Source organism: Aegilops tauschii, chromosome 7, assembly GCF_002575655.3.
Source record: "Aegilops tauschii subsp. strangulata cultivar AL8/78 chromosome 7, Aet v6.0, whole genome shotgun sequence".
In the NCBI taxonomy this organism is placed as follows: Eukaryota; Viridiplantae; Streptophyta; class Magnoliopsida; order Poales; family Poaceae; genus Aegilops; species Aegilops tauschii.
This window is the reverse complement of record NC_053041.3, coordinates 146,620,078-146,645,386: the sequence shown is the minus strand read 5'-3', so window position 1 is coordinate 146,645,386 and position 25,309 is coordinate 146,620,078. Positions and strand designations below refer to the sequence as shown.

Here is a 25,309-nt window from a genome sequence, read left to right as displayed (position 1 = left end):
TGTATAATAGTACATCAAAAGAGTGTATTATTTTTTTTATTATGTGGCCCACCTTTCATTCTCACAAAGTGCCTAAAAACATGTGCTAGAGCCGGCTCTTCACGAAGAGCCCGCTTACCTTATCTCTCCTCTTCTCTTTCCTCCAACTAAGCAGAAATATACTAGTTTATTCCTTATAGCCCGCTGACTCAGCTCTATTATACTTGCTTGCAGAATTGCAGAAATAACAAGAATAGTTATGCGGTAAGCCCCGCTTAGCGAGACGATGACTGTGACGCGCCTTTCGTCCATTGCAAGCCTATAATTGTTGCTAGGTGGTCCATTGTCCATGTATCTGGTTTTATTTTACTTTTCATCTTTAACTTTTATTAATCGTTGGAAGTTTTCAAAATTACACTTTTTTTCTTGACAATCTCAAAATAAAATATATTTTTTGAGGAACGAAATAAAACATTATTAGTAATGCTTTCAAAAGGAATGCGAAATACTCCCTCTGTAAACTTTTATAAGAGCGTTTACAATTTTCAGACATAGCCGACAAATGGGGAAATGGACAGTTTTACCCTCGATTTGAAATTTGAGTCGTCTTCCTCCTCCAGAGCTCGCGTCGTCTTCTTCCTACAGGAGCTCGCCCGTCTTCCTTCTCCAGCGTCCCGTCTTCCTCCTGCAGGAGCTCGCGTCATCCCCTTCGTCCAAGCGCGCGGGCCCCGCCTGCAGGCACTCGGTCCCGATCCCAGGTGCCCAGTTCGGCCTCCTCTGCGCCCGCTTGGTTGCTGCCGCGCCCGCCCAGCTTGGCCGCCGCTGTGCCTGCTTGGTAGCCGCCCCCGCCCAGCTTGGTCGTCGCCGCCCCAGATTGGTCCTCGCCGCGCCCAGCCCACCTAGCTCGTCCCCGCCGCCGCAACACGTTGCTTCCAGGCAGGTTCTCCTCGCCTCTCCCCTTGCACAACAGCAGAACTCAGATCAATTCTTGTGTGCAATCTTACAAATCAATTCTTCTGTACAATAGAAGTCAGACTAATTTCACAATTTTCTGCACAGTATCACTTGTGGGCAATCTTACAAATCAATTCTTCTGTAATCCATAGTACTCCTGCATTTGAAAAAAAAACCAAATCGATGTGTTCCCATAGAAGATTCTTTTCATGAAATTTGCTCATGTAAGAATGAGAAAGCTGATGTGCACTTCTGTAGCGATAGGGGCATGCACTGAATTGATCTTAGCTTCAAACAGACTGAACTGAACTGATAGGGGAGACAAGGAGATGTTATGGCGTACCTGGGATTTGAGGAGGGGGCGATGCCCAACCTACGACTCCTCTGTCTCCATAGCAAGGATCTAGCTGAGTTGGAAATTAATCTGGTCGATTCCCATAACTAGGCATCCAGCTAAGTTGGAAATTAATCTGGTCGGAGCATGTGATGTTTTCCTTTGTTCCAATTTCTGCATCTGAACATATTCAGCAGTATTTGCCAGTCCGGTTGCAGGATGAATGGTGGATAATCTGATAAAATCTTCAGGCCATTAACACCACATCTAGTGAAATGCCAAGGAAATTTGTCTTAGCTTCAAACAGACTGAACTGAATTAGTCTTAACTTCAAACAGTGCATCACATGATCATTCCAGTGCCCACTTGATTGTAATGTTCCCACCCGAATCAAGCGAATCGTACGCGCCTGCAAAATGCCAAGGATTACTAGATTCAGCAGATTGACACAAAATTTACAAATGGATCAGTTGAATGATCCTAGAGTACTCCTGCATTTCTATATAAATAAAAGGAGGAGTACCATGAAGGAGCATTTTGTCTCTACAGCAGCATTACTATGAATCCGTACAACAGCATCTAATGATACTCCATATAATTTTTTTCTCTAACGGAGTATTACAAAGAGTTCAAATTTATTTGGTCAATCTGGGCAAATGTATATGAATCTCTACAGCTGAATAAGCTAATGCATATAAATTCACACTATTCTGCATTACTACTCTTATTCAGAAACTACTCCATATAAATTCAGCGGGTAATTCTTCAAACAGGAACCATATTCACATTATCCTGCAGGAAATGAACTGTACAAATGCTGTCCATTTTAAATGCATATCTGATGTTTTAGCTTATAAACCTAACCAATTCTGAACCATATAAATTGAAGATTGTGTCATTTCATAGATTTGTTCCTGCAGATATAAGCAAGAGCAGCATCGACACAACAACAGCAGCAACACAATGGCAGCAGCAGTCACTCAATCAAGTACTCCATCAACAAATTAGCAGCAGTAGCTCAAGCAAGTACTCCAGCAACAAACACAGTAGCAACAGCAGTAGCTCAAGCAACAACAGCAGCAGTAAATTAGCAGCAGCATCAGCAACATCGCGAAGATGATGAACTTTGACCTGAATTGTTCTCCACCAGAAGAGGATGAACCTGGACCTCAAGCAAATACTCCACCTGCAGGAGAATAAGTTGATATGGAGCTCCAAGAAGAAGTTGACATGGAACTCCAAGAAGAAGTTGGTATGGAACTCCAAGTAGAAGAAGCAGTGCATGGTCAAGCAGCAGGTACTCCTGCTAGCCACTCTAGCTAGCTACCCACAACATGTGGTCTATCTTGTGATCATTAAGGCCTCCATCACTTCCCTAATTTCCTTTTTCTTTTGCTACTGTAGGTAGTCAGCACATACGTAGGCAAAGAATGCCAATGATAGCTGAGCAGAGATATGCTGCCTACATGGCACTGCATACCCTGAATCTGGCCAGGGGTGGCAAGTTCAAAAGAAATGACAAGAAGGATGTTGCTCAAATTTTTCAAGTTGGTGTTCAACATATTCGGAAAATTTGGACGACAGCAAAGGAACAAATAGCACTTGGTCGGGAGGTGGATGTATCCAGCAAAAGGAAAGGAAGATGCGGAAGAAAAGGAAAGGATGATACTCTATCCCAAATCCCCACAGTTCCATTGAACAGAAGGTCGACTCTCAGGTCACTTGCTCGCCAATTGGGTGTCAGTCATACTACACTCTACAAGAAACTCAAGCTTCGCAAGATTAGGTGGCACTCCAATCGTCTGAAGCCATCCTTGAAAGAAAAGAATAGAAGAGAGAGGATCAAGTTTTGTTTGTCAATGCTTGACGAGACCACCTTAGCAGCTCCAAGACCTAAGTTCATTGGTATGCACAACATTGTGCATATTGACGAAAAGTGGTTCTATATGACGAAAATGAACAGAAACTACTACCTCCTCCCGGAGGAAGATGATCCGGTCAGAACTGTATTGGGAAAGTGATGTTTCTGACCGCTGTTGCTCGACCCAGATATGACGCTGAAGGCAATATGACATTCTCCGGTAAAATTGGTGTATGGCCCTTTGTGCAAGAGATTCCCGCTGCTAGAAGAAGCGAATATAGAGCAAGAGGGACCATTGAAATGAAGTCCGTCAACGTGAACCGACGGGTAATGAGGAGGTATATGATAGAAAAAGTGGTTCCAGGAATAAAGGAAGTTTGGCCCGCAGATGATACTAATCCAATATTGATCCAACAAGATAACGTGAGAACACACATTCTTCCCGGTGATGCAGAGTTTGCAGAAGCTGTGGCTACAACTGGTCTGGACATTAAAATAATAAACCAGCCTCCAAATTCTCCTGATCTAAACGCACTTGAGCTTGGATATTTCAGATCCCTTGAGTCTTTGACCGATTGCAGAGCACCCACGACTATCAAAGAACTGATTCAAGGTGTACAGGAAGAATTTGATGAGTATGATGCCGGGAAACTCAACAGAATATTTCTAACACTTCAGACCATCATGGTAGAGGTGATGAACCATGGAGGAGAAAATTCATACAAAATTCCACATTTGCGCAAGGAGAGATTGGAAAGGCAAGGAATCCTACCGCCTAGGATTCACTTTCCCCGTGAGGTTTATGAAAATGCCATGGAGATTCTAGAACAAGATATCATGGAGTAGTGGAGTATGTCAAGACTTGCAATGCTTGCAACTTGTTGTGGAGTATGTTGAGACTTGTAGTGCTATGATGAAACTTGTTTGTGGAAGTGCATTCATGAGACTTGTATTGTTTGTGGATATGGATTATTTGTAGGTATGAAATGGATTATATTGTGTTGTTTGAAATGGAGTACTCCATATGTGTTGTTTGAAATGGAGTGTGCAAGCTTCTGAAATTATATGCAAGTTTCTTAACTTTATGGAAATTTCCAAATTTTATGTGGAAGTTTCTGTTTTTTTTAAGTTTTCCGAATTATATGGAAGTTTCTGAATTTATTGAAGTTTTCTGAATGGAGAAGAGTGGAGAGGAGAGGACAAGAGTGGAGAGGAGAGTGGAGAGGAAAGGAGAGGACAGGAGCATGCTCTACAACTACTCCATGAGCAACACTAGATTAGCTGCTTAGTCTATTTTCAATTAACAGTAAGCAAGCAACTCCAGCAAGCAATATTCTACTCCAAGTACCAAATGAAAAATTTCTACACAATCATGCTCACTAAATATTCTTCTCTAGCAAGCAATATTCTAGTTTTGCGTACTCTATTTTCAATTAACAGTAATCAAGCAAATAAACAGTGAACCATCAACAGATTCATTCCGAAACTTTCATGAGTACTCCTTGTTGGAAAGCTTGCTGGTGAATTAACAGTAAATAGTGAACCACCAGTAGGAGTAACTAGTGAAGCTTGCTGGAGTATTTTGAATCTCTGGTGAATACTCTTGCAAAAATTGACTCAGGAGCAAAGACTAAACACAAAATATGAAGTGACATCATCAGTAGTGCTCTGGTTGCTCTGTATACATCTACTACTCCCTCCATGTTCCTAATTTTTGTTCAGAACATCATTTAATTTCTGTAAATAATCATCACTCTACAGTGCATGAAGATCCTATCCCAAGTCTGTCTTAACAAAAAAGTGCAGAATTGAAATAATCATCAGAGCACACAATCTGAAGCAGAGAACACAAGCAGAGCATGAACAAGTTTTTCTTAGCATCTCTGAAGCAAAGCACACAATCAGAGCACACAAGGGGACGAAGATGAAGTCTGACCTGATCTGCAGATGAAGATGAAGTTGAAGTCGCCCGGCAGCTTGAACTCCCCCTCGCCCGCCAGAGCAGCAACCGCATCTGCAGGACCTCCACGTCGTGCAGACCTGGCAGCAGCAGCCGCATCTCCAGTACCGGTGCTCCTCCTTGCAGGTCGAGGAAGACGAGGAGCGCTAGCGTTTGTCGCCGCCGTCGTCGAGCCGGAGAACGCTGCCACCGTCGTCGAGCAGGACAAGGCTGTCTGCCCCGCACTACTGCTGCTCTTCCTGGACTTCAGTAAAAAAGCCAGCTTTGGCTTGAGCAGGAGAAGGTGGCGCATGCGAAGCCAGCGAGAGGGAGAGGCGGCGCGGGCGAAAGGGAGAAGCGGCGACGTAGACGCAGGCAAGCCGCGTGGGTGAGAGGGAGAACGGCACGGGCCAGAGGGAGAGCGGCGTGGGCGAGAGGGAGAGCGGCGCGGGCCAGAGGAAGAGCGGCGCGGGCGAGCTAGGGATTTCAGAGTGAGTGAGGAGAGGAGGGGAATCGCGAGTGAGTGAGGCGAGGGAGGGGCAAAATGGGAAACGACAAGATTTTCGTAGCGTTACGAAATTTGAACTACAATTCCTAAACCCTCTTATAAAAGTTTACGGAGGGAGTACGTAACAGACTTGAAGGCGACATGCGGCTCGGCTTTTTCGGGCGTGGTCGACGGTGCAGCCAAGTGTCGTGCCGCTGCGTCCTTTTATGGAGACTTCTTCCTGGCTTGGCTTCTCACCCATTTTCGTCAGCAAGTCTCCTGCGGATGAGAGTAAGGTGATGACCCTATTCTTGCCCTCCTCCTCCTCCACCACCGTTACTATCAGGCCTTCTTGTTTATTGATCTACTATTACTTCCTTTTCTACCTAAATCAGTTGCAATTAACAAACGTCTTCTCTCTGCTCTCCAGAGCAAGATAAGGTAGACAAAAATTCAACCAGAGTCGTGGTCAGGGAGCTGCGTGCCGTGCAGAGATGCCGACCATCATCGTCAAGGTAGACCTCGACTGCGGCCGCTGCCACGCCAAGATCAGGAAGGTGCTCGAGAGGATCAGGGGTACGTATTTCCTCGCGAGCTGTTCATGTCTCTCTTAGCTGCAACGAGGCTGAGGAAAATCTTTGGTTGCAGAGAAGGGTGAGTTCATCATCGACGACATCAAGTACGACGAGAAGAAGAACCACGTGATCGTGTCGGGCCCCTTCGACGCCGACAAGCTGGGCGACAAGCTCTGCTGCAAGGCGTGCAACATCATCAAGGAGATCGAGACCGTCGAGCCGATCAAGAAACAGGATCCCAAGCCTCCGCCGCCGACGGACAAGGTGAAGCCCCCGGGCCCGGGTAAGGATGAGACGGTCAAGGTGAAGCAACAGCCGCCGCCGCCGCCCCCTCCGGCGCCCAAGGTTGTGGAGGTGCCGGTGCCGTACCCGTGCCCCTACCCCTACCCGTTCCCGGCGGGGCCGTCCGGCTGCTGCTGCCACCAGGGACACGGCGGCTGCCAGTGCTCGGCGCCGGCGCCCCAGTACACCATGCCGCCGTCGTATCCATGCGGCGGCTACATGATGGTCTGCGAGGAGGACCCGTCCGGCGCCTGCACCGTCATGTGACTCGTTACGCTCTAATTCCTCGTGTATAAGCACTGTAACGATGCGCATGTACGACCGATCCCAGCGAAAATTATGCAATAAAAAATCCGCATTCGTGTAAGTGAAACTGTGAAACCAACGAGGAGGAAGACGTCAGTGGCAGCAGAGCACTCCCGCTTTGTTTATGTTGCATTCCCGTTACACTTCGTGATCTTCACCAACCCCATTTTCTTTGTTCGGGTGTTCTCATTTTTCACTTTTGCTAAACCTCATGCGTTCGAAAAAGGGTGTGTTTAGGATGGACTCAATCAAATATCAAAAGAAAAAGAAAAAAAAAAACAGCCGCACGAATCTTCGCGTAAGATCAATGACACAAAACTTGGATGTACAATATTTATGGCATATTCAGATATACTTTAGCAAAACTGTTTGAAAAAAAATCGTCGCGTTAGTCCATTTCAGCGCAGCCCAGAGCACGCCCCCGGGAGGCCGCGAGCTCCACGGCGAGTGCGAGCCGTGAACAAGCAGGGAGCGAGCCCAAGGGATGATTGTTCAGGTTTAGATGGATGGCCAGAGCGGCGGCGGCGCAATGATGGGCAGCACGGGCGCGCGGCTAGCGTGGTAGTTCACCAACTACAAAAGACAGGGGCGGGCAGCTAGGCCGGCGTCGGTTGGCAGCACGGTGCAGGAATAAGAAGAACGCGCGTGCAAAAGGATGGTGGTTGGATGAAGATCCAACGCTTTGACCAGATGGGAAATGTGGTGAGCGTTCTCATTCTTGATGGTCCAAGATACAAAGGTGTAACGATTTGGAAAGAAAAATCTGAGTGACACGCTGCATTGTTTTCTCCGTCGCACGAGATGAGAAAACAGGCCGTCGCTTTCATTGGTCCTGTGGAGTGATAATGCGGCATGCTTTTCTCTTACATTGCACTCTTTATTAATGTCACGTAAAGATTGCGCGAAGGGGACGCTTGATCAGATCGGAGGAAGCAACGCTGGCAGTGCCAGAGGTGATCCGTGGATGGGAGGAGAGGCGATATTATAGAGGAGCCGAGCGGGAAGTAGAAGGCCGACATGCCAGTAGCGGGACGCGTGTGGCCCGGATGGGGACGGTAGTGGGAAATGCACTTGCAGCATGGTCCATGGGCGCGGGGTGGATATTCACCCTGCAGCCACCGATGTGTTGTTGGTGGGTTGGTTTCTTTCTCTCGATTCTGCGGGGGACCGGCAGGGGCTGAAATACCTGCCGCAGCCGGACAAGCAGCTTCTCATCCTACATCAAACTCCTATTCCCCTTCCCAAATTTTGCCAAATGCGCTGGGAATGGAATATGTGGAGTGGTCGACCTAGAGGGTGGGACCAGCGGCGTTAGACCAACTCCAACAGCTTTCTTAAAAATCTTTTGGTAAAACTGGTTTTTGGCCTTTCTGTAAAAGTTTGTCTGAAAGCCATTTTTGCCAATTCCCCTAAACTTCTTCCCCTAATTTTATCATTTTATTTTAATTAAACAAAAAATAGATAATTGCCTAGGACCCGTTAGTTAGTGACGCGTGACAGCGGGCGATGCGGTGCCGCCAGCGAGGGGCGGCGCGAGCCGGTGCACTGGCCGCCCGCGCGAGGCGGTGTTCCGGCAGGGGGGGGGGGGGGGGGGGGCGGCGCGGGCGCGGCGGCGTTTCGATGAGGTTCTGACGGAGCGCGCGGTGAAGTTTCAGGCGGTGATCTTTCAATAAACCTACAAGGAGAAATGTCACTTCTACGGGATCTTCTAAAGTTATGGACACTTTACGGTGTTGAAAAGGTTTTTTGGGCCAACTTCCTATAAAACTATTATTTGCAACGATTCGAAGCAAAATCAGACATAAGGGGAAAATTACTTCAAGGGGGCAGCCCAAGGACCTTCTTTCAGTGCTTGCTCCTCTCTAGGCAATGCGACGAGCAGGAATCAGGCTGTGCCCCGAGCACTGTTGTGTCGTGCTCACCTCGAGTCCACAAAAGTTCGGTTCGGGGATGTAGAACTTAGAGGCAAACCGAACAATCCCAACACCTTTAACCTAAAAGCTAAAAAAACCCAAATTGATGAACCATAATTCTCCAAAATGGCCAAATCGATGTGGCAACACTTATCTCACCAACCGCCTAGGAGCTCGCAGAAAACATGCCCGACGGCCACACTAACTACATCAGCTATTGCCTCACTCCCCGAGCTCGAAATCAACGAGCGCAACTAGTCTCCAAGGCGCCTCGCCTGTCGTCGGGAGGTTGAAGAAAGGGAGGAGAGAGAGAGTGAACCAGTAAGTTTGGGTCCGCCTGTAAGGACGGAAGGGCAAAAATGTCAAAGGAACAGCCCGATAGCAGTCAAACAGCTTTGACTGGAGAGAAAACGACATGGAAGGGTATTTCTATAAGGGGAACTCACGGCGGAGGGGCAAATTTAAGCAGGCTGGGTGTAGGATCGAAAGTATGTCTAGAGCGGGGGTGATTAGACTACTTGACCAAATAAAAGTCTAGCATTTTCCCAATTTTAAGTCTTGACAGATTTTAGCAACTTAGCACAAATGAAGCAATCAACCTACACATGCAAATCTAAGAGTATAGCAGCGGAATGTAAATCATTGCATATATGAAGGTAAAGGGAGGAGTTTGGAGGGAACAAACGCAATGTAGACATGGAGATTTTTGGCGTGGTTCCGATAGGTGGTGCTATCGTACATCCACGTTGATGGTGACTTCAACCCACGAAGGGTAACGGCTACGCGAGTCCACGAAGGGCTCCACCCACGAATGGTCCACGAAGAAGTAACCTTGTCTATCCCACCATGGTCATCGCCCATGAAAGACTTACCTCACTAGGGTAGATCTTCACGAAGTAGGCGATCTACTTGTCCTTACAAACTCCTTGGTTCAACTCCACAATCTTGACGGAGGCTCCCAAGTGACACCTAACCAATCTAGGAGACACCACTCTCGAAAAGATAATAGATAGTGTGTTGATGATGAACTCCTTGCTATTGTGCTTCAAATGATAGTCTCCCCAACACTCAACTCTCTCTCACAAATTTGGATTTGGTGGAAAGATGATTTGAGTGGAAATCAACTTGGGGAAGGTTAGAGATCAAGATTCTTGTGGTTGGATTGGAATATCTTGGTCTCAACACATCAGTAGGTGGTTCTCTCTCAGAAAATGAATGTTGGAAGTGTAGGCACGTTCTGATGGCTCTTTCCACGAATGGAGGATGGGTGGAGGGGTATATATAGCCTCCACATAAAATCTAACTGTTACACACAATTTACTAAACTTGGTGGGACCGAATACTCAAACTCGATCAGACCAATTCAGTTCAAAATGTGAACGTTAGGATTTTCAGTGGGACCGATATTTCAACTCGGTGGGACCGATTTCATTAGGGTTGGGGCATAACGTAATCTCGGTGAGACCGATCACATAAACTCGGTGAGACCGATTTCTGTAATAGGCAAACAGAAAGTTGGTCAGGCAAACTCGGTGGGACCGATCGCTCATTTCGGTGAGACCGAAACGTTACGAAAGGAAACAGAGAGTTTGCATTGCGAACTCGGTGGGACCGATCGCTCATCTCGGTTAGACCGAAACGTTACGAAGGGAAACAGAGAGTTTGCAATCCCATCTCGGTGAGACCGAGATCCCTATCGGTGAGACCGAACTGATTAGGGTTTCTGGCTATGGCTATGTCAAATGAACTCGGTGGCGCCGGATAGATCAAATCGGTGGGGCCGAGTTTGACTTTTGGTTTGGGACATATGTGGATATGAGAAAGTGGTTGAGGGCTTCTGGAGCATATCACTAAGCATTTTGAGCAAGCAAGCCATTAAGCAACACCTCATCCCCTTTTAATAGTATTGGCTTTTTCCATGGACTCAATGTGATCTTGGATCACTAAAATGAAAATGTAGAGTCTTGAGGTTTTTGCCAACATGTGTCCTTCGCATTTTGAGGGGTCCACATTCCTAGTCCATGCCATGCCAATCATTAAACTTTCTGAAATGATCATCTTGAAAGAGCATTAGTTCAATGAGCTATATGTTGTTAGGAATTACCAAAACCACCCAGGGATAGTTGCACTTTCAATCTCCCCCTTTTTGGTAATTGATGACAACATATAGATCAAAGCTTTGACAAATTATAATAAGATTGAAATACATCGTCGCTTTGAGAAGTATATGATAAGCAAGAGCTCCCCCTAAATTTGTGCATTATTTAAAATTTGCTTTTGAATGCAAATGCACAATCGATTAGGATCATGGGTTACTCTTCCATGTCACATACATCTTGGTGTAGCGCTCAAAATGATAGAAAGTAAAATATGCACTCATCACCAAGACAATGTGAATGGTCATATATGAGAAATAAATAATAGCATCATTCAAGCACAAGCATTAAGGTATGATATGATCAAACGAGTATCTCACACACACATAAAGTATCATCCAAGCAAGCACACAAATAAGTATCAACCAAGAAGCAAAAGAGATAGCAAAAAGAAGCAAGCTCTTTTTCTCGAAGCCTATGATCTATACACTTTCTCCCGCTTTGGCGACAAGTTACCAAAAAGCTCGAAAATGCATAGTGTTATACGTCACTCTAGGCTTGATCTTCAGGAGGTGGTGTTGAGAGGACTCCAAGGACGAATGCATCTGTTGAAGTTGTTGAAGCTGGTGGAGTGGCAACTGGAGGTGCTACTGATGCTGTGGCTGCAGGTGCTGATGTAGTAGCTCATGTGTCGGTCACTGGCACTGCAGTAGATCTCCGTCCCCTAGGCACTCTCTGAAAGGCATCTGTGGTAGCCTGCCCTTTCCTCTCCTCAGCTTCTTCTTGGAGCTGCTCAACCGCTGTGTACATCTCTGTTACTTTCAAGTCAAGATCATAGAATTTTGTTTCAATGATCCTCTCCAGGCTTTCTTGGTTCTAAGTCAGGGTGGCCAATCCCTTCTCAATCCTCAAGGTGGCTTGAATCAGATATCCAAGTTGATCTTGCTTTGACTTGAGAAACACTTGAGAAGCCTCTTCAGCACTTCGCATATTTCTTGCTTTCTCAGCCTTTTGCTTTTTCCCTCTTCTCTTGAGCCTCTACAGATGTAGGATCTTCAGCATCCATGAGAACTATGTTGTCCTCAAAATCAGGCCTTAAGGGAAGATGTTCCTTGTCCAATAAGTGTGTGCATGTGCCCATCTTGGAGTTGATGAGCATCTGGAGGTGTGGAGCATACCCACATGATCTCTTCTGATCTACAGCTGTCCTCTTGATTGTCTCAACAATTAGACTCATCACTTTGAACTTTTGGGGCACATCAAACAACTGCAGCAAGTGTATGGAATGACCTCTGATTATCCTATGATCTCCTGACTTGGGCAACAAGGTATGCCTCAAGATAATGTTGATGGTGGTCAGACCAGACAACAGATAGTACACACAGCCCATCTTGTGAGTTTCCAAGTCTTTGTCAGGAATCTCCTTATACATGTTAGCCATGGAGTTGTGATCCTTCTTCTTCTTGGCATAGACATCTATGTCATCCTCATGCTCTGCAGGGCATTGATCAGTTTGGCCCATTCAACAACTGTCGATTGGTACCTAGTACCTTCAGACATCCAGACAATTCTGCCATCAGGATAGAAATGTGTTGTGGAGTAGAATTGCATAATAAGTTCATCATTCCACTTGGTGAGTTTCTGACCCACAAAAGCATCTACTTCACACAGCCTGAAGCTCTCATGCACTCCTGGAAGGTGGTCTTCATTGTTGTCAATATACTTCCATTCTGCCCACTTCATATCACATACAGTTGGCTTCTTATCTAGCAGAATAGTCTCATAGAAGTCCTGCTGCTCCTTGGTGTGAAACCTATAGTCCACAGTAGTCCTTCTCCTCACAGATATGGATCAGATTGTCTCCATAGTGTGAGACTTGCATCCTTTCTGATCTTCATATTTTCTGCCACTGGATGATTATCATCATGGTCAGGGATCTTGGTTTTAACTTCCTAAGCACTTGGGCTTCAGCATCTTCCTCTTCTTCAACTTCAGTTTCAGGCACTAGGGCCTTGTTCTTCTCAGCAGCTGGTATATTCCTTCTGCTCCTCTTTGCTGCAGTCTTGGGAGCTGGAGCAGAAGCTTTGGGGGCTGTCTTGGGCTTAGAAGGGGCAGCCCCAGACTTGATGGCATCCCCCATCAGCTTTTGAGCTTTGGGTGCTAGTGCAGCATCCTCTTCCTCTTCCTCTTCCTCTTCATCCTCATCAGAGGAGTGCTTCTCAAATTCTTCCATGGGATCCACTTTCTTGCACCATCTTCCTCTCTTCCTTTCCTTCTTCTTCTTGCCCTCACCAGCAGCCTCACCACTAGTTGATTTGGAAGTTTCAAGAGTGGAGCTCTGGCCTTAGACATGGGGCACTCTTTTTGCAGGAGCCTTCTTGTGCATACCAGGCTTTGTAGATGCAGCTGTGCCAAATTCCTTCTTGACAACCTTTTTCTTGGAGCTCACCTCCTCCTCGGCAGCTACATAGTCTTCATCTTCAACTCAGAATTTCTCTTCCTCCTATGCCTCGTAGCAGCCTTAGGAAGATTGCTAGGAGTACTTCTGCTGCCTTCATCATAACTGCCAGAGGAACTAGTGCCCTCACTCCGATTCACCTGCTCTTCAGACTTATTCTGGCTATCACTCTGATCAGACATTCTGGCACTGCAAACTGACAGCTGACCCTGTGAATAGTTATAGATGAGATAGAGTGGATGAGCATCATAAAGTGCAGAGATTTTGCAAAATGGATGAGTCAAAAACTTAGTTTTAGTTTTCCACAGAAAGTATTTTGGAGCTACCGATTTGTTAAACTCGGTGACACCGAAGTAACTTTTGGAGTCTAAACTAGTGGAATCGGTCAGACCGAGACATAGTTTGGTGACTCCGAGATTGCTAGGGTTTCACTGAGAGTTGAACTTGGTCACACCGATTTGCAAGTTTCAGTCAGATCGAAAAGTGCAAGTGCAATGGCCTAAGCCAAATCGATGAGACCGATTTCCACAACTCGGTCGATCCGTGATGAGTTCGGCGGAAACCTAACCCTAAATTTTCGAATCAAATCTAATCTAAAGGAGGTTTTTGCTGGACAGGATGATCTCATACGTGGTAAGAAACATGGCATTTGCTTTGTGCTAAGAATCGGAGATAACGACAGCACAAAGTTTGAACTCATACCCTAGCTCGGTGATGAGCTCGCTACCGCGGCAACGGTGGTGTAGAATTCCGTTGATGGCGACGGAGACCAGCGGCGGGAGGTCGCTGGCGACGAGAGGATGATCCGGAGACCCGAGACGGCAGAGCATGACACGCGCGGGCGAAGAGGTTTTGGAGAAATTTCCAAAATTTGACCCGTCGGTATATATATCCTGACCTTGTCGGTGTGACCGAGTGGAACAACTCGGTGGCACCGAGATGCAGAATCGCAAGCGGTTACTGCAACTCGGTGTGACCAAAAGGTTCTAATCGGTTGTACCGAGATTCAAAACCTAGATCAACTCAGTGAACTCGGTCAGACCAAAAAGGATGAATCGGTCAGACTGAAATGCACAGAGAGGTTTTGGAAGTTTAAGTCTATGACGAATCGGTGACTCCGAGTGCTCCTCACACAAAGGGTTCGAATCTGACTTGATCAAACTTTGTGATGTAGCATGAATAGAGTTTGAGACAAGAAAATCATAGATAGCTAGAGGAAGTTCTTAGGCATTCTTGTCCATCCATTTGGCAAAAGAAGAAGAGCCAAACAATCAAAGCAACAAATGATATCCTCGAATGAGAAAAACATGCAATCAACATGCTCACACAATAAAATGGCAAATGAAATATGTGGCAAAGCATGCACAAACACTCTAGCATCTATCAAGCAATTGGCGATGACTAGGTCATCTATATATGAGTATATTGACTTAGGAGTTAAATGAGAACATTTGATCATAGGTCATACTCATCGTTTAAGCACAAGTGGGGTTACCACTTTTACATAAAGCATTGTTGTGTTCACACCATTAGAGTTGCTTTAGCTCAATATTTAGAGTAAAGCTCCTCCTAGATGTGATATCCCCCCTAAGAGGGATGAACTAACCTTGGGTTTTGTCGATGATGACTTCATGTAGATGTTGAAGATGTGGATGCTCAATGTTGATGTAGATCATTCACAGCAATCCATTGGAGTGAGTTGCACTTTCAATACCTACACGGGTTAGTCCCACAAGGAACAAACAAGGATATCCATAGACATAGAGTGAAGTTCACACAAGATTATGTCCATGAACAGTGGCGGAGCCAACATACAAGCGTTGGGTGACGGTGTCCTGGACTAGGGGGTACTCATCACGTCGTCTCCGGATCAGTTGGATTGGGCCGAGGACCCCCATGGCCGTATACTCATCGGCCAGTTCGGACAGCTGCCGCATACAAGGAAGATTCCACAAGACTTGGTGATCAAGACAGGGACTCCTCCCCACCGGCGTTTTCGGCTAGGACTCTTGTTATCCTAGGCCTCTGGTGCATTATATAAACCGAGGCCAGGCTAGTCGATAGATCATGTACAACAATCGTAATCATAGGCTAGCTTCTAGGGTTTAGCCTCTACGATCTCGTGGTAGTTCAACTCTTGTAATACTCATATCATCAAGATCAATCAAGCAGGAAGTAGGGTATTACCTCCATCGAGAGGGCCCGAACCTAGGTAAACATTGTGTCCCCCGTCTCCTGTTACCATCGATCCTAGACGCACAGTTCGGGACCCCCTACCCGAGATCCGCCGATTTTGACACCGACATTGGTGCTTTCATTGAGAGTTCCGCTGTGTGATCGGCAAAAGGATCAATGGCTCGACTGCAGATCAACTGCGACGTCGGCTTCTTCGTCACCGGCTCGGCTGGTCACCTTGGCTGGACCGAGGACTGCGCCCTAACTCCGATCGTCATGTTCGGATGAGGGCCTTCATCAACATCAACTCTGATCTCTATCAAGATCATGGAGGAATCATCCAGGGAGCCCGGGGGCTCAATGTCAACATTGCCCTCGGGCGGCCGTGCTGTTTTTCTGGACAGCGAACTTGTATCCGCCGCCACCGCCTCCTCAAGTGTCATTTTAAACAATTGCTTCGGTGGAATTGTGCGGAATTGAGTCTACAACAACCCTAGAAAATTTCATCGAGTTCCGATGGAGGAATCTCTGGCAATCCGCGATATACCGGAGCCCTATCAAATCTGGACGGGAATCTGGACGAGTTTAGGGTGTGGTGTCCAGCTTCTAGCTCGGACGTCCTTTGGAAGATCAAACCGTTGATCGGCTGCGGAATTCCTATATCTACCACCCCTCAAAATTTCAGCTCGATCCGACCGTCCAAACTTCGGGAACCTTCCGATTAGTGCTTCACTTTTTGGATCTGTTTTCTGCGCGAAAACGAATCCGACCCGAGTTCGTCTTTTTTATGAATGAGATTTCGGACATCCTTTTTGAAGGAAGTTTTGTATGGGTATTGTGTTTTTGTTCCCGAGCACATCCCACTAACTTTAAAATCTTTTGAACATGATCTTCACCATCATGCTGGTGTCAAACCAGTCCGGCAATATTGCTCCACGGCTGCCGACCTGCGCTAGACACGTCGTCACTTTGTTGAGCCGAGCTCAACTTCTTCGGATCACCATCTTGGCGAGCCGAACAGGAGTTCGGCATCGCGAAGGATAAATCATCACCAACATCGCCGCCCCACGGATTACACGGAGCGGGCACACCGGCATCGCCGCACGGTCACTTCATCAAGCCGGCATTGACCACGTCACGACCTGCATCGATAGTGCCGCACTGTTGCTTGCTACCTCTTGAGCACTGCGTTGTTTTTCCCTTGAAGAGGAAAGGGTGATGCAGCAAAGTAGCGTAAGTATTTCCCTCAGTTTTTGAGAACCAAGGTATCAATCCAGTAGGAGGCTACGCGCAAGTCCCTAGTACCTACACAAAACAAATAAATCCTCGCAACCAACGCGATAAGGGGTTGTCAATCCCTACACGGTCACTTACGAGAGTGAGATCTGATAGATATGATAGGATAATATTTTTGGTATTTTTATGATAAAGATGCAAAGTAAAATAAAAGCAAAGTAAAAAAGCAACGGAAATAACTAAGTATTGGAAGATTAATATGATGAGGATAGACCCGGGGGCCATAGGTTTCACTAGTGGCTTTTCTCAAGAGCATAAGTATTTTACGGTGGGTGAACAAATTACCGTTGAGCATTAACAGAATTGAGCATAGTTATGAGAATATCTAGGTATGATCATGTATATAGGCATCACGTCTGAGACAAGTAGACCGACTCGTGCCTGCATCTACTACTATTACTCCACACATCGACCGCTATCCAGCATGCATCTAGAGTATTAAGTTCATAAGAACAGAGTAACGCCTTAAGCAAGATGACATGATGTAGAGGGATAAATTCATGCAATATGAGAAAAACCCCATCTTGTTATCCTCGATGGCAACAATACTATACGTGCCTTGCTGCCCCTACTGTCACTGGGAAAGGACACCGCAAGATTGAACCCAAAGCTAAGCACTTCTCCCATTGCAAGAAATATCAATCTAGTAGGCCAAACCAAACTGATAATTCGAAGAGATTTGCAAAGATAACCAATCATACATAAAAGAATTCAGAAGATTCAAATATTGTTCAAAGATAAACTTGATCATAAACCCACAATTCATCGGTCTCAACAAACACACCGCAAAAGAAGATGACATCGAATAGATCTCCACGAGAGAGGGGGAGAACATTGTATTGAGATCCAAAAAGAGAGAGAAAGCCATCTAGCTACTAACTATGGACCCTAAGGTCTGAGGTAAACTACTCACACTTCATCGGAGAGGCTATGGTGTTGATGTAGAAGCCCTCCGTGATGGATGCCCCCTCCGGCGGAGTTCCGGAATAGGCCCCAAGATGGGATCTCGTGGGTACAGAAGGTTGCGGCAGTGGAATTAGGTTTTTGGCTCCGTATCTGATCATTTGGGGGTACGTAGATATATATAGGAGGAAGAAGTACGTCGGTGGAGCTACAGGGGGCCCACGAGGGTGGAGGGCGCGCCCTGGGGGGTAGGCACGCCCCCCTACCTCGTGGCTCCCTGTTGGTTGCTTGACGTAGGGTCCAAGTCTCCTGGATCATGTTTGTTCCGAAAATCACGTTCCCGAAGGTTTCATTCTGTTTGGACTCCATTTGATATTCTTTTTCTGCGAAGCTCTGGAATAGGCAAAAAATAGCAATTCTGGGCTGGGCCTCCGGTTAATAGGTTAGTCCCAAAAATAATATAAAAGTGAATAATAAAGCCCAATAATGTCCAAAACAGAAGATAATATAGCATGGATCAATCAAAAATTATAGATACGTTGGAGACGTATCAAGCATCCCCAAGCTTAATTCCTGCTCGTCCTCGAGTAGGTAAATGGTAAAAACAGAATTTTTGATGCGGAGTGCTACTTGGTATAATTTCAATGTAATTCTTCTTAATTGTGGTATGAATATTCAGATCCGAAAGATTCAAGATAAAAGTTCATATTGACATAAAAATAATAATACTTCAAGCATACTAACTAAGCAATTATGTCCTCTCAAAATAACATGGCCAAAGAAAGTTCATCCCTACAAAATCATATAGTTTAGTCATGCTCCATCTTCATCACACAAGAATGCTCTCATCATGCACAACCCCGATGAAAAGCCAAGCAATTGTTTCATCCTTTAGTAATCTGACACTTATAAACCCTCACGCAATACATGAGCGCGAGCCATGGACATAGCACTATGGGTGGAATATAATATGATGATGGGGGTTATGTGGAGAAGACAAAAAAGGAGAAAGTCTCACATCAACGAGGCTAATCAATGAGCTATGGAGATGCCCATCGATTGATGTTAATGCAAGGAGTAGGGATTGCCATGCAACGGATGCGCTAGAGCTATAAATATATGAAAGCTCAACAAAAGAAACTAAGTGGGTGTGCATCCAACTTGCTTGCTCACGAAGACCTAGGGCACTTGAGGAGGCCCATTGTTGGAATATACAAGCCAAGTTCTATAATGAAAAATTCCCACTAGTATATGAAAGTGACAAAACAAGAGACTCTCTATCATGAAGATTATGGTGCTACTTTGAAGCACAAGTGTGGTAAAGGATAGTAACATTGTCCCTTCTCTCTTTTTCTCTCATTTTTTTGGGGCCTTCCTTTTTTTATGGCCTTTCTCTTTTTTTTATTCCTCACTTGGGACAATGCTCTAGAAAATGATGATCATCACACTTCTATTTATTTACAACTCAATGATTACAACTCGATACTAGAACAAAGTATGACTCTATATGAATGCCTCCGGCGGTGTACCGGGATATGCAATGAACCTAGAGTGACATGTATGAAAGAATTATGAACGGTAGCTTTGCCACAAATACTATGTCAACTACATGATCATGCAAAGCAATATGACAATGATGAACGTGTCATGATAAACTAGATGGTGGAAAGTTGCATGGCAATATATCTCGGAATGGCTATGGAAATGCCATAATAGGTAGGTATGGTGGCTGTTTTGAGGAAGATATAAGGAGGTTTATGTGTGAAAGAGCGTATCATATCACGGGGTTTGGATGCACCGGCGAAGTTTGCACCAACTCTCAATGTGAGAAAGGGCAATGCACGGTACCGAAGAGGCTAGCAATGATGGAAAGGTGAGAGTGCGTATAATCCATGGACTCAACATTAGTCATAAAGAACTCACATACTTATTGCAAAAATCTACAAGTCATCAAAAACCAAGCACTACGCGCATGCTCCTAGGGGGATAGATTGGTAGGAAAAGACCATCGCTCGTCCCCGACTGCCACTCATAAGGAAGACAATCAAAGAACACCTCATGTTTCAAATTTGTTACATAACATTTACCATACGTGCATGCTACGGGACTTGCAAACTTCAACACAAGTATTTCTCAAATTCACAACTACTCAACTAGCACGACTTTAATATCACTACCTCCATGTCTCAAAACAATCATCAAGTATCAAACTTCTCTTAGTATTCAAAACACTCATAAGAAAGTTTTTACTATTCTTGAATACCTAGCATATTAGGATTATTTAAGCAAATTACCATGCTATTTAAGACTCTCAAAATAATCTAAGTGAAGCATGAGAGATCAATAGTTTCTATAAAACAAATCCACCACCGTGCTCTAAAAGATATAAGTGAAGTACTAGAGCAAAAACTATATAACTCAAAAGATATAAGTGAAGCACATAGAGTATTCTAATAATTTCTGAATCATGTGTGTCTCTCTCAAAAGGTGTGTACAGCAAGGATGATTGTGGTAAAATAAAAAGCAAAGACTCAAATCATACAAGACGCTCCAAGCAAAACACATATCATGTGGTGAATAAAAATATAGCTCCAAGTAAAGTTACCGATGGAAGTAGACGAAAGAGGGGATGCCTTCCGGGGCATCCCCAAGCTTTGGCTTTTTGGTGTCCTTAGATTATCTTGGGGGTCCCATGGGCATCCCCAAGCTTAGGCTCTTGCCACTCCTTGTTCCATAATCCATCAAATCTTTCACCCAAAACTTGAAAACTTCACAACACAAAACTTAGCAGAAAATCTCGTGAGCTCCGTTAGCGAAAGAAAACAAAAGACCACTTCAAGGTACTGTAATGAACTCATTCTTTATTTATATTGGTGTTAAACCTACTGTATTCCAACTTCTATATGGTTTATAAACTATTTTACTAGCCATAGATTCATGAAAATAAGCAAACAACACACGAAAAACAGAATCTGTCAAAAACAGAACAGTCTGTAGTAATCTATAACTAACGCAAACTTCTAGAACTCCAAAATATCAGCCAAAATAGGAAGACCTAGAAAATTTGTTTATTGATCAGCATCAATTGGAATCAATATTTTATCACGTTCTGGTGATTTTTAACAATTATTTTCATAAACAGAAAGTTTCTGGAAATTACAGCAAGATCAAATAACTATCATCCAAGAAGATCCTATAGGTTTAACTTGGCACAAACACTAATTAAAACATAAAAACACATCTAACCAGAGGCTAGATCAAATATTTATTGAATAACAGCAAGGAAAAATATTGGGTTGTCTCCCAACAAGCGCTTTTCTTTAAAGCCTTTTAGCTAGGCATTGATAATTTTAATGATGCTCACATGAAAGACAAGAATTGAAGCACAAAGAGAGCATCATGAAACACGTGACAAACACATCTAAGTCTAACATACTTCCTACGCATAGGCATCTTATAGGCAAACAAATTATCATAGCAAGAAAAAACTAGCATATGCAAGGAAGCGGAAAAGAACAATAGCAATCTCAACATAACGAGAGGTAATTTAGTAACATGAAAATTTCTATAACCATATTTTTCTCTCTCATAATAATTACATGTAGGATCATAAGAAAATTTGACAAAATAGCTATCACAATAAATACTTTCAACACGATCCACATGCATGCAAAGTTGACACTCTTCCGAAATAGTGGGATTAACATTAACTAAAGTCATGACCTCTCCAAACCCACTTTTATCAAAAATTTCATAAGATTGAATATTCTCCAAATATGTGGGATCTAAAGTTGACACTCTTCCAAACCCACTTTCAATATTATTGCAAACAATATTATCAATCTCATATTCATCATGGGGCTTAAATAAATTTTCAAGATCATAAGAAGAATCACCCCAATCATGATCATTGCAACAAGTAGTAGACATAGCAAAACTAGCATCCCCAAGCTTAGGGTTTTGCATATTATTAGCACAATTGACATCAAGAGAATTTATAGTAAAATCATTGCAATCATGTTTTTTATTCAAGGAGCTATCGTGAATCTCTTCATAAAGTACTTCATCACAATTTTCAGATTCACAAATTTCAAGCAAAACTTCATAAAGATAATCTAGTGCACAAAACTCACTAGCAATTGGTTCATCATAATTGGATCTCTTAAAAAGATTGGCAAGCGGATGAGGATCCATAGATATTAGCTTCTCTGTTTAGGAATAAATACTCAACTATTTCAACCAAACGAGCCAAGTAAGACATCAGAAAAGATGAACGGAAAAAGGGCGAATAAAACGGCAAGGGTGAAGTGGGGGAGAGGAAAACGAGAGGCAAATGGCAAATAATGTAATGCGGGAGATAAGGGTTTGTGATGGGTACTTGGTATGTTGACTTCTGCGTAGACCTCCGCGGCAACGGCGCCAGAAATCCTTCTTGCTACCTCTTGAGCACTGTGTTGGTTTTCCCTTGAAGAGGAAAGGGTGATGCAGCAAAGTAGCGTAAGTATTTCCTTCGGTTTTTGAGAACCAATGTATCAATCCAGTAGGAGGCTACGCGCGAGTCCCTCGTAACTACACAAAACAAATAAATCCTCGCAACCAACGCGATAAGGGGTTGTCAATCCCTACACGGTCACTTACGAGAGTGAGATCTGATAGATATGATAGGATAATATTTTTCATATTTTTATGATAAAGATGCAAAGTAAAATAAAAGCAAAGTAAAAAGCAACGGAAATAACTAAGTGTTGGAAGATTAATATGATGAGGATAGACCTGGGGGCCATAGGTTTCACTAGTGGCTTCTCTCAAGAGCATAAGTATTTTACAGTGGGTGAACAAATTACTGTTGAGCAATTAACAGAATTGAGCATAGTTATGAGAATATCTAGGTATGATCATGTATATAGGCATCACGTCCGAGACAAGTAGACCGACTCCTGCCTGCATCTACTACTATTACTCCACACATCGACCGCTATCCATCATGCATCTAGAGTATTAAGTTCATAAGAACAGAGTAACGCCTTAAGCAAGATGACATGATGTAGAGGGATAAATTCATGCAATATGAGAAAAACCCCATCTTGTTATCCTTGATGGCAACAATACTATACGTGCCTTGCTGCCCCTACTGTCACTGGGAAAGGACACCGCAAGATTGAACCCAAAGCTAAGCACTTCTCCCATTGCAAGAAATATCAATCTAGTAGGCCAAACCAAACTGATAATTCGAAGAGACTTGCAAAGATAACCAATCATACATAAAAGAATTCAGAAGATTCAAATATTGTTCAAAGATAAACTTGATCATAAACCCACAATTCATCGGTCTCAACAAACACACCGCAAAAGAAGATGACATCGAATAGATCTCCACGAGAGAGGGGGAGAACATTGTATTGAGATCCAAAAAGAGAGAGAAAGCCATCTAGCTACTAACTATGGACCCGAAGGTCTGAGGAAAACTACTCACACTTCATCGGAGAGGCTATGGTGTTGATGTAGAAGCCCTCCGTGATGGATGCCCCCTCCGACGGAGCTCCGGAACAGGCCCCAAGATGGGATCTCGTGGGTACAGAAGGTTGCGGCGGTGGAATTAGGTTTTTGGCTCCGTATCTGATCGTTTGGGGGTACGTAGATATATATAGGAGGAAGAAGTACGTCGGTGGAGCAACAGGGGGCCCACGAGGGTGGAGGGCGCGCCCCCCTACCTCGTGGCTTCCCTATTGGTTGCTTGACGTAGGGTCCAAGTCTCCTGGATCATGTTCGTTCCGAAAATCACGTTCCCGAAGGTTTCATTCCGTTTGGACTCCGTTTGATATTCTTTTTCTGCGAAACTCAGAAATAGGCAAAAAACAGCAATTCTGGGCTGGGCCTCCGGTTAATAGGTTAGTCCCAAAAATAATATAAAAGTGAATAATAAAGCCCAATAATGTCCAAAATAGAAGATAATATAGCATGGAGCAATCAAAAATTATAGATACGTTGGAGACGTATCATTGCTCCTTCAAGCCGGTGTCCATCATGCTGACCTACTTCGACTCATCGGCTGACATCGAGGCTTCGACATCTCGGCTGGATCGGGGGCTTCGCCATCTCTTCATCAACCTACTCCGGAGACTTCGGCGTCACTAGCCGACCAGCTCTGTCACGTTAGCTGGACCGAGGGCTTTGCCTCGGCGAGCCAACCTTTGCCAGCATCGCCATGCCGTCGCTTTATCGCCCATCAGGCAATGGGTGTGCAGATCGAGTCCCAATTTTGGGAATCACCTCTTCGGATTGCTACAACAAATGAACCAGGTGCTATTAATCCTAATTTTTTTGCTTGTTTGGGTTCATTTTTCCCAAGGAATTATTACTCTGGTTTGTCCATCATATGTACGCAGGTCTATCAAATGGTGGCCGCATTAACGACGGTCGCATAGTGGTTCGGTCAGTTTCCGTACATAGTCCGGCGTACGCCGCATCCAGAACTCGGACCGACCTGTGAATTCAGGCTTTGCCACGCCTTTAGGGCATCACGCCGACGCCCTGCATCGACATTGACTTTGGTGCCAGGCCATATTTATTTTATTACTCACTTTGCATAAATTATTTATTATGCAATGATTTTTTTATTATTACTATTATCTCCGGTTTGCACTATTTTTTGTGCACAGGAAAATGATCCGGGTTGGGCAGTATCGTCAACTCGGCGTACTGACATACCACGTCACCTCGGCTGGACGGGGGGCTTCGTCAACACTTCATTACCCCATGCCGGGGACTTCGGCATCACTCTGCCGGCCTGCATTGACCGTGCTATGTCACCACTTCGGAGTGCCGAACTCTCCACTCCGCCACCTCGGGACCGGCTTGGGGGATGGAACCTTGTCCCGCATCAAGCTCGGACCGCGTCATCAATGCCGAACACATTAACCAGCTAAGTCGCTTTCATGCTCAAAGTTTTAAATTTTTAACTTGTGTTCGGTTCAGCCAAGCACTATACTTTTTTGGAAAAAGTTGCTTGTAAAAAATCTCCTTGTCAAAACTTTGTTTGTGACACACAAATTCAAATACCCCGTTTACTTGGGGGCTTCCTTTATGAAGCCTTTCCTCTTGCAAATGATTACACTTGTACGGCTTCGTTCCTTGTTCGTGTATTACGCCACAATATGCACCATGTTGACTTAAGCGATTTTCAAGCTGGGTTGCCTCGCTCCCGTGTTTACCCCTACGTTCCCGATTGTTCGGCTAGGGAGTAAAGGGAGCACCTCTGCGATTGTCACGATCGGGTCATCCGAGCCGGACCTCAGACTGGGTGAAGCCGAAAGCTAGCGCTCTTATTGTTTCAATTATGGTCGGCACACAGCGGAACTCATGAGTACAAAAAATCTATTGCACAAGTCTCATATTAGCAATGAGCAACCGCATAAAGGTATCGGTGGGGGTACTATTTTCTTCGAAGACGCTTCTTACATTTCGTCAGTAATATAGCATAAGTTCCCTGAGCGCGCTTTGTCTGTTACAGCCTTATGGCCTGACTGCCTGGTTATCGGAAACACCGTTGATATTTTCGACAGGTGGAGTACATAACACTTTCCGGCTCTTGACCGAAGAGGGAGAAGCCGACGGTCGGTTAAGACGCGTTTAAAGTTCGGGTGAACACAGATATGATATAAGTACTTCAGTACATACAATCATTATGCATAAAATTCTTTTACCCAAGTCACTTGGGGGCTCTTAAATTTATATGAGCCGTTTTATAATAA

At 44.6% G+C, this 25,309-nt stretch overlaps 2 protein-coding genes across 7 annotated transcripts; one reads left to right on the top strand and one right to left on the bottom strand.

Moving 5' to 3' along the window:
• Positions 1–338: 338 nt before the first annotated feature.
• On the bottom strand, positions 339–5,637 carry LOC109764375 (uncharacterized). 6 transcript variants are annotated; one of them, XR_005764758.3, is made up of 4 exons: positions 5,065–5,623; positions 1,277–1,676; positions 1,061–1,090; positions 339–937 (listed from the first exon to the last, which is right to left on the bottom strand). XR_005764758.3 is itself a non-coding variant. In XM_073505582.1 (4 exons), exons 1-3 carry the CDS (start codon positions 5,185–5,187, stop codon positions 1,618–1,620), a joined length of 237 nt encoding a protein of 78 aa, XP_073361683.1. In that variant the 5' UTR covers positions 5,188–5,623; the 3' UTR covers positions 339–1,534; positions 1,614–1,617. The 6 variants fall into 6 exon arrangements, 2 of the variants coding, with proteins under 2 accessions (XP_073361683.1, XP_045087982.1); XM_073505582.1 differs by adding an exon at positions 2,399–2,453 and having other exon boundaries at positions 339–1,534; positions 1,614–1,676; XR_002233155.4 differs by lacking the exon at positions 1,061–1,090 and having other exon boundaries at positions 5,065–5,637.
• Positions 5,638–5,714: 77 nt separating this feature from the next.
• On the top strand, positions 5,715–6,778 carry LOC109764387 (uncharacterized). Its single transcript, XM_020323223.4, has 3 exons — positions 5,715–5,850; positions 5,985–6,130; positions 6,203–6,778. The coding sequence occupies exons 2-3, from the start codon at positions 6,049–6,051 to the stop codon at positions 6,676–6,678; spliced, it is 558 nt and encodes a 185-aa protein (XP_020178812.1). The 5' UTR covers positions 5,715–5,850; positions 5,985–6,048; the 3' UTR covers positions 6,679–6,778.
• The last annotated feature ends 18,531 nt before the right edge of the window (positions 6,779–25,309 follow it).

What these genes read in the sequence shown, in the direction of transcription:
- LOC109764375 (XM_045232047.2), bottom strand. Translation starts at nt 5,187, where the DNA reads ATGCGGCTGCTGCTGCCAGGTCTGCACGACGTGGAGGTCCTGCAGATG. An exon ending in CATCTTCATCTGCAGATCAG is followed by an intron (nt 2,454 to 5,064) that starts GTCAGACTTCAT and finishes ATTCTCCTGCAG; the next exon opens with GTGGAGTATTTGCTTGAGGT. An exon ending in TCTGGTGGAGAACAATTCAG is followed by an intron (nt 1,677 to 2,398) that starts GTCAAAGTTCAT and finishes GGCATTTTGCAG; the next exon opens with GCGCGTACGATTCGCTTGAT.
- LOC109764387 (XM_020323223.4), top strand. Translation starts at nt 6,049, where the DNA reads ATGCCGACCATCATCGTCAAGGTAGACCTCGACTGCGGCCGCTGCCAC. An exon ending in GGTGCTCGAGAGGATCAGGG is followed by an intron (nt 6,131 to 6,202) that starts GTACGTATTTCC and finishes CTTTGGTTGCAG; the next exon opens with AGAAGGGTGAGTTCATCATC.